The 7493-nt window shown below is 38.6% G+C and overlaps 1 protein-coding gene across 1 annotated transcript; it reads right to left on the reverse strand.

Annotated features, from left to right (window-relative positions):
- Positions 1-815: 815 nt before the first annotated feature.
- Positions 816-2692, reverse strand: ATXR6 (TRITHORAX-RELATED PROTEIN 6). The gene is made up of 5 exons (XM_008777177.5): positions 2381-2692; positions 1982-2283; positions 1653-1753; positions 1346-1558; positions 816-1228 (listed from the first exon to the last, which is right to left on the reverse strand). The coding sequence occupies exons 1-5, from the start codon at positions 2631-2633 to the stop codon at positions 1069-1071; spliced, it is 1029 nt and encodes a 342-aa protein (XP_008775399.4). The 5' UTR covers positions 2634-2692; the 3' UTR covers positions 816-1068.
- Positions 2693-7493: the final 4801 nt, after the last annotated feature.

Consider the following 7493-nt stretch of genomic DNA (forward strand, 5'->3'; position numbering starts at 1 on the left):
CATTTTTCGTTCTGGGATGTTGAAAACAAAAAGTAATAACAGAAGGGCCCTTTTGTTTGTTTTGATCTTTGAACATATCATGGTCACCATATTAATAGTGTGACTAAACTATCTGGCCCAAGCCCAACTACAACAACATGCAAACCCTAATCCAACTTACTTGGACAAGTCCAGGCTCAGCTTGTGTTTGGTAACTTCAACCAAAAACCAACTCAGCTTCAATCAGGTTGACATCTTTTCACCCAACCCAAACTTTAACTGATGACACATCAAACCAACTTGAGCCAATTCAGATTAACCTAGCCTTACCTTTAGTTTTGGATCTTCCAAATCATTTCCATTTTCGTCGCTTCATATAAAAAGAAAAGAAAGAACAAATAAAGATTTCTTTTTTCGATTCATTTCTGCATTAGATATTTCATTTAAGAATATTTTTTTTGTCCGAATCAATAAAAAAGACAAAGACATATCCCCTATGATACACCAGATCAGCCATTTCTTGAAGGTCACATCAGATGAGTTAAGGGCAATGTGAAGCTAAGCTTGCATAATCTGAGCAGACCAGAATTATTCTAAAGAAAAAGGGGGAAAAAAATTCTAAGCACACTAGGCTAGATTACGGTTGAATACTAGCCACACATGGGCTCACAAAAATTCCAGCATGGATGGACAACTCTAGCTTGATTCAGTTAATCCTTTATGCATCTAAAAATTTCATTTTTAGGTATTCTATCTTCATCTCAGAGCAATCAGTAGTAACTCCAAGAGTAACCCGATGACATTGAACATTTTAGCAAAAGGCAACATTAAAATAGTGAATAATCAATTTTCCTTCCTCTTTTTTGCTTGTCATTGAATAAGCTTTCTGCTAAACGAGTGAGAATTACATGGGAGGCCTTAAACTTTGACCAAAAAAACACTCTTGGTAAGAATACATTAAACACCCATTAGTCCCCTTTGAAATGGAGCAATACTGTTCCATTGACCCCCAGAATGAAACAGGGAAAGAAAAAAGAATGCAACTATCTCCATGTGTGTCAAAACCTAAACTGATGGATAGAAGAGAATTTAAACAAAATGTTGAGTTGGGTACTCCTGCTCATATCCATTGTAATCATAATACAATCGTTCCCCCTTCGATATGTCTCTGATCGCAATCAACAGAACTCGACACTCACCGTCAACATTGAACCTAACACATTTCAGATTCTGCTTCTTCTTCCCATCCCTAATGCAGAAAAGCAAGTTAAATCAATATCTCAACCAAAAATTCTTCAAGCAATTTAGCATTTCAAAAATCAAAGCATATTAGCTATCAAAGACAATGAATTTTGGATCTGCTTACGGCATATGGTTGTTGATGCCATTGATGAACCGAGCGATGTTGCTACGCTTATCAGGGCATATAACAAGACTCTTCGATCGATCCTTGGCTGAAAGTAGAGTCATCATGCTGTCTCCATCATCGTGCTCTCGATTCTTTAGGTAATCAACATCGCCGACATACTCTGTTATAATTGTCAAGTCCTTGATGAATCTATCTGCCTCCACTGTGAACCTACTCACAACCAATATAAGATTTCCAAGATCCAATTCAGTAACAAGAACTAACTGACATAATTTGGAAGGAGACATTCCACATGAATACTAACCCTTCGCGAGAGTCGTAAACAACCAAGAGAGGAGGCCATTCTCCCATTTCCATCATTCTCTTACAGTGGTTTAATGTTTCAGTATCCTCCTTGGACAAAACCTGAAATCATCACCAATCCAATCCATGAAACCAATCAGAAGCTACACTTAACTTATAAACCACATTTGGAACCTTTTTGAGTCAAATCATTCAGAATTATGCAATACGAATGACCTCTCTATCGAATAGTATTTGGAATTCACTAAAATTCACCAACATTATAAGTTCCTCGTAAATCCAAGAAATCAAAGAAATGATATCAAGTTCATATATGCATCAAATTGTTACCTGCATCCCTCCTTGTTCAAGAGCAGAGCAGTTGGCGGACCGTGGGGCCATGCCGGGAAGATATGTGAGCTCGTTGCTGAACTCGGCCCCTGTGGCGGTCAAAGCCGTGGCCAAGGATTGCATCTGCTCCAGCCTCCTCTTCGGGTCCTCGCTCGGATTAAAAGGCAATAGCTTCCTCTTCTTCTTCGCCACCACCAGCCCCCCTGTCTTCTTCTTCCGTTTCCTACCGCCTCGCGTCTCAAATTCCGACGACCGCTGGATTCGGAAGAAATCCACAATCTTTGTCTGGACCAAAGGAAACTCTGCAACAAAATCGGGAATTCCAGGAGCCGAATTAGCCAACGGGAATAGGAGAAGTAGAAAGCAAGAAGAGAATGAGATTGAGGGAGAGAGAGTTACGCTTGGGCTTCTTGTGGGCGGAGCAGGAGGGGCAGAACCAGAGGCCCTGAGGGACGCAGGCAAGGATGGGGCGGAGACAGTAGAGGTGGAATCCTCGGTCGCACCTGTCGCAGAGGAGGAGCTCGTCGCCGAACTCGCCGGAGCCGCACTCCTCGCACTGGATGGATTCAAAGCGATTTTCTTCGGCCTCTAGGGGAGGAGATCGGCGAGCTGGGGCCCGGGTTCGCCTCCTGAATGGGGTCTTGGGAGACATGGCGAGAGAGAACGAGAGAGCGAGAGCGAGCGAGAGAGAGAGAGAGAGATTTCCTTGGCGTTGATGGTTCTGTAGATGAACTGTCGGTGCTTAAAAAAGTGGGGAAGGAAGAGAGCGGTTTCGCGGGCGAATCTTTTCTTCTCGCGGGAAGGGAGGGGAATTTGGCGCGAAGCGGTTTTTTTTCAGCGTGATCCGCAATTTGGTTTAATGTGGGACGCCGGATTTGGACCAGGTCTACTTGGACGCCGACTTTTAATATCTGGTTCCAGGGAACGGAGCCGTGGCACGCGAGACAGATTCCAAAGGCCGACCATATCGAGAGCGACTCAATGACGTTGATCAAATAGATCTAAAATTAGATAGGTTCCTGCTTATCTGCTCCAGCATGACATCTGAGGAAGTTCGGAAAAGTGTATTTTTCTGATGATCAGGCATATCTACTGCGAAGTGATAAATGGGTCGGATCAGGTCGGGTCCTGAGTGATCCTGATCCGACTCGATTTTTTATTTGGGTCCTAATTTTGGATCCAAACCTGATTCGATTAAAAATCGGGTTGGCTTGGGTGGGGTTATGCCTGCAAATTTTGACCCGGTGGATCATTCGGATCGGATCCGAGGCTATGTATTTTTATATTCAAAATTCTACTATATAATAGTAAATAACATCAAGCAATTTTTTTCTAATTCTTTTGGGAAAAGGAAATAGACATTTTACTAGATAAGCTATATTCACATATTCAAATTCAATATTCTCTAAATTCAATAAGTCGGTCCCAAGAATATCTTAAAAAAAAAAATCTGACCCAAAAAAAAGGATCGGGTTGGGTTCGGGTTCGGGTCCGAGTCGAGATTGGATGGACCCGACCTGATCCGAAAAACAGAACGGGTCCAAATTTAGGACCCAACTTGGCTCCGCAGGTTCTAAAATTCAGATCGAGTCGGATCTTATGCGGGTCGGGTCACAGGTCGACCCGACCCATTTGCAGCCCTACTTGTTGGTAGCCAAGCACTTTGAAGGAATACTGTGAACCGACATATCAGCTGTCTTGGGCCCTGTTTGGGGAGCTGTTGGCAGTAAAGCTGTTGGAAGTAGAGTTTTTATAAAAAGTTATTTACTGTTTGGTAACTACATTTTTAAAGTGCTGTGGCGCTTTAACATTTGTTTGGTAAACAAACTGAGAAAGTACTTTTGTATGACAAAATGACCATACATGATATTACTAGTATTATACAATAGTGCATAATAAAATATAATATATATTAATACATAAATATATGATATAGTATAATATTAATATAATGTAATATAATATTATTATAATATAGTACTATAACATTGTATACTATAGGATAATAATTTAATATAATATTAAATTATTTAACATAAGATAATATAATATTATATTTTATTTATAGTATAATACAATAATAAATGTATAAAATATTATAATTATTAGTATAAAATAATTTTTCACTCTTTTGATGACCATTTATTTCTCTAACAAATTTTCTAGCTAGGTAAAAAAATTGATTAAATAATTACTAATATTTTTATTATTTATTTATTTATTATTTTATTTCATTGAAATATATTTATTTATTTATTTATTTATTTGTTCATTTATATACATATTTATTTACTTATTTTTTTTCTTTTTCTTTCCTTTTCTTCTTTTTTCTTCTTTTTTTTTCTTCTCTTCTTCTCCTTCCTTCCCCTCTTTCCTTCTTCTCCTTTCTTCTTCTCCCGCAAGGCCGGCGGCACCGGAAGGAGGCTGGGTCGCGGCAGCCGAGGGAGGGAGGCCGGGATGGCGGGCCGCGGCGGCTGCGGGAGGAGGCCCGGGAGGGGACTAGGACGGCGGGCCCCGATGACCGCGGGGGGAGGGGGGCTCGAGAGGGGGCCGGGACGGCGGGCGCAGCGCCTGCCGGGGAGGCGGCGGCCATGGCGGTCCCTTCCTCCCCTTCCTTTTTTTTGCTGTGGTGGGTCGCAGCGACCGGGCGACACCCGCAGCGGCGGCTGGGGAGCGCGGCCACAGGTGGCCGGCGTGGTGGCTGCCACCGTGGGCAGCCACGGGCTGCCTCCCAAAAAAAAAAAAAAAAGGAGGGCCGGCGGCATTGAGGAGAAGGAGATAGAGAGGGAGAGAGAGAGAGGGGGGATGGTGAGAGAGAGAGAGAGAGGCAGTGGGATTGAGATTTTTGGGAGGGAAAAAAACTTTTAAATGGGGGTATTTTGGTCAAAAATACAGCTTCCCGACAAAGCTAAAAACAGCATTTTCGGAAAACTTCAAAATGGAGCTTCTGCCAAAAAGTTGTTTTCAGCTTTCCGAAAAAGCTGAAACAGCTTTTTCAAAATTTTACCAAACATTATTTTTACTTAAAAGCACTTTTGGAGGGCCAGAAAGTGCTTTTTGGTCCTTCAAAAGCTCCCCCAAATAGGGCCCTGAACATATTGCGTGATATTTTGTTTTCTAATTTTATTGGATGTATTTATACTAGGCATATATGATTTGTTCACCTTAAAAAAATAATAAAATAATAATAAAAAAAAGACTAAGCTACTTAAGATTTTTTTTTATTTTCCAAAAAAAATTTGGGAAAAAATATTAGGGCCTCGGGATTATTCTATTTTGGGATTAGGGCCCAGCCACTTCACTTCATGCACAAGCCAGGGACCACAAATAAATCATACATCATGACAAAAGATCAAGGAAAAAATTGTAGGTAAATAGAAACCTAGTGTTAAATGGCAAAAAGAAGAGATCAAGGTTCGAGAAGTGGTCAACCGGTGTTTCTTGAAACCTAGAGCAAATTATGGAGCAAAAGTTAAGGTGCCGATAATTTAAACTCTAATTGATCCAATGATTGGAAATAGATCAAATTACAAAGAAACAGAATAATAATAATAAATTCCTATAATTTAATATTAGTAGATTTGTAGGATTTGAATTCCTATAATATAAATTTATTAAAAGCATAGATTTATTTTGTGCTAGAATAGATTTATTTTGCATTAAAATAGAATTATTTGGATGCCGAATAATATGCATATATATTATTCCCTTTAAGATTTTTCATTAATTGAATTAATAGATTTATTGTTTATTTATATGATATATTGCTAACAATCTAAAGAAGTACTTATTTTTTGTTAGTAATATATAATTAATTAAATTTTTTATTACAATTGTGGCATATTAGATTTTAATTGCAATAATTGTTTTTGCTAGCACATCATCAATAATAAATTATTCTAAAGAGTTAATAATTTGGTTAACCTCCAAGAGGTTTATTATACCTCCATTTGGACTTCTCAAGGAGTAATTTCCAGATCCCATTCAAACGGAAAATTTGGAAATTGGTTGATACATAATAATTAATCTATTGAATGGACTTATTAGATCTCAATCAATTATTCTAATAAAGGAATAAATCTTATAATTCATTAAATTGACTTATTAGATCTCAATCAATTATTTTAATAAAGAAATAAATCTTTTAATTCATTGAATTGACATCTTAATTACAATAATTGATTTGCTACCACAAGATTACTAATCAATTATTCTAATAAGCAAATAAATCAACTCTAATATATATAATTCATTGAATTGATAAATTAGATTTTAATTACAATAATTGTTTGCTAGAATTAAATTAAGTAATCAATTGTTACTAATTCAGAAAGGTCAAACGAAAAATTCAAAAATTAGTTAATTCGTTTAAATTTGCATTTAGGTTATTTTAAATATTGAATTTGTGTGATTTCTAGTGATTATATCTACTAACTAATAGTGTCTAAGAAAAGCTTGTCAAAAAGGCATACGTGCCTAAGAAAGGCTGGTACTTAAGTGAGCCTAGTGCTCCACCACCGATCTGGAGCTGATCTGGCTATTAGTTTTTTTGGATATATCAATTAGACATCCAAAGTTCAATATAAATATTAGTGCAATCTTTTGACATAGATTTTTTGCCTTCAATCAGGTTTCTATTTCTATTCTGTAACCCTGATCCTATGGCCTCAAACACTAGTGACCACCTTAGTGCCAAACCTGAAAAATTTGATGGCCATAACTTTAGGAGGTGGCAGAACCAAATGCGGTTCTGGCTCACCACATTAGGGTTAATCTCAGCCATAGGTGAAAGTACTACCGAAGTTGATAATGGGTCCAACCCAACTACCTCTTCCAACACTGAACATTCTGCCTCCACTGGCACACCATCTAGGACACCTGATGAGATAGATTATCATTGTAGCCATAGAATCCTAGGTGCTCTTTCTGAGAGGCTGTATGATATCTATTATACAGCCAAGAGTGCCAAAGAACTCTGGGACACCCTAAATAGCAAATATGGTCTTGATGATGCTGGGGTAAAGAGGTTCAAGGCCTCCGATTTCAATAAGTTTAGGATGGTGGACTCAAAGCCTATGAATGACCAAATTCATGAATTTGAAACCCTGATCCACCAGCTTAGAGCTAATGGAACCAATTTGGATGAATCATTCTAGGTAACCTGTCTGATAGATAAACTACCTACTTTCTGGTCTGATTTTGCCAAGATCCTGAGCCATACCCAAGGAGTTCTCACCCTAACCCAAGTCTTAAACTCCATTAGGATTGAAGAGCAGCATAGGCTCAGAAATAATACCTCTACTGGACCCAAAAATAATACATATAATGTAGAAGCTCCTCCTAAGAAAAATCAGAACCGACCCTTTCGTAAGAATTTCAAGAAGAAACCCTACAACCCTAGAAACCCTAACCACCACTACAATGGGAAGCCTATTCAATCCCAGGAGCAGAAGAAGAAGAAAGAGGAAGGTGGTGCTCGTTTCTGTTATGTGTGTGGTCGGACCAACCATTT

This window comes from Phoenix dactylifera, chromosome 16, assembly GCF_051530095.1.
Source record: "Phoenix dactylifera cultivar Ajwa chromosome 16, Ajwa_hap1_PhDact_Kaust_v1.1, whole genome shotgun sequence".
NCBI classification, from domain to species: Eukaryota; Viridiplantae; Streptophyta; class Magnoliopsida; order Arecales; family Arecaceae; genus Phoenix; species Phoenix dactylifera.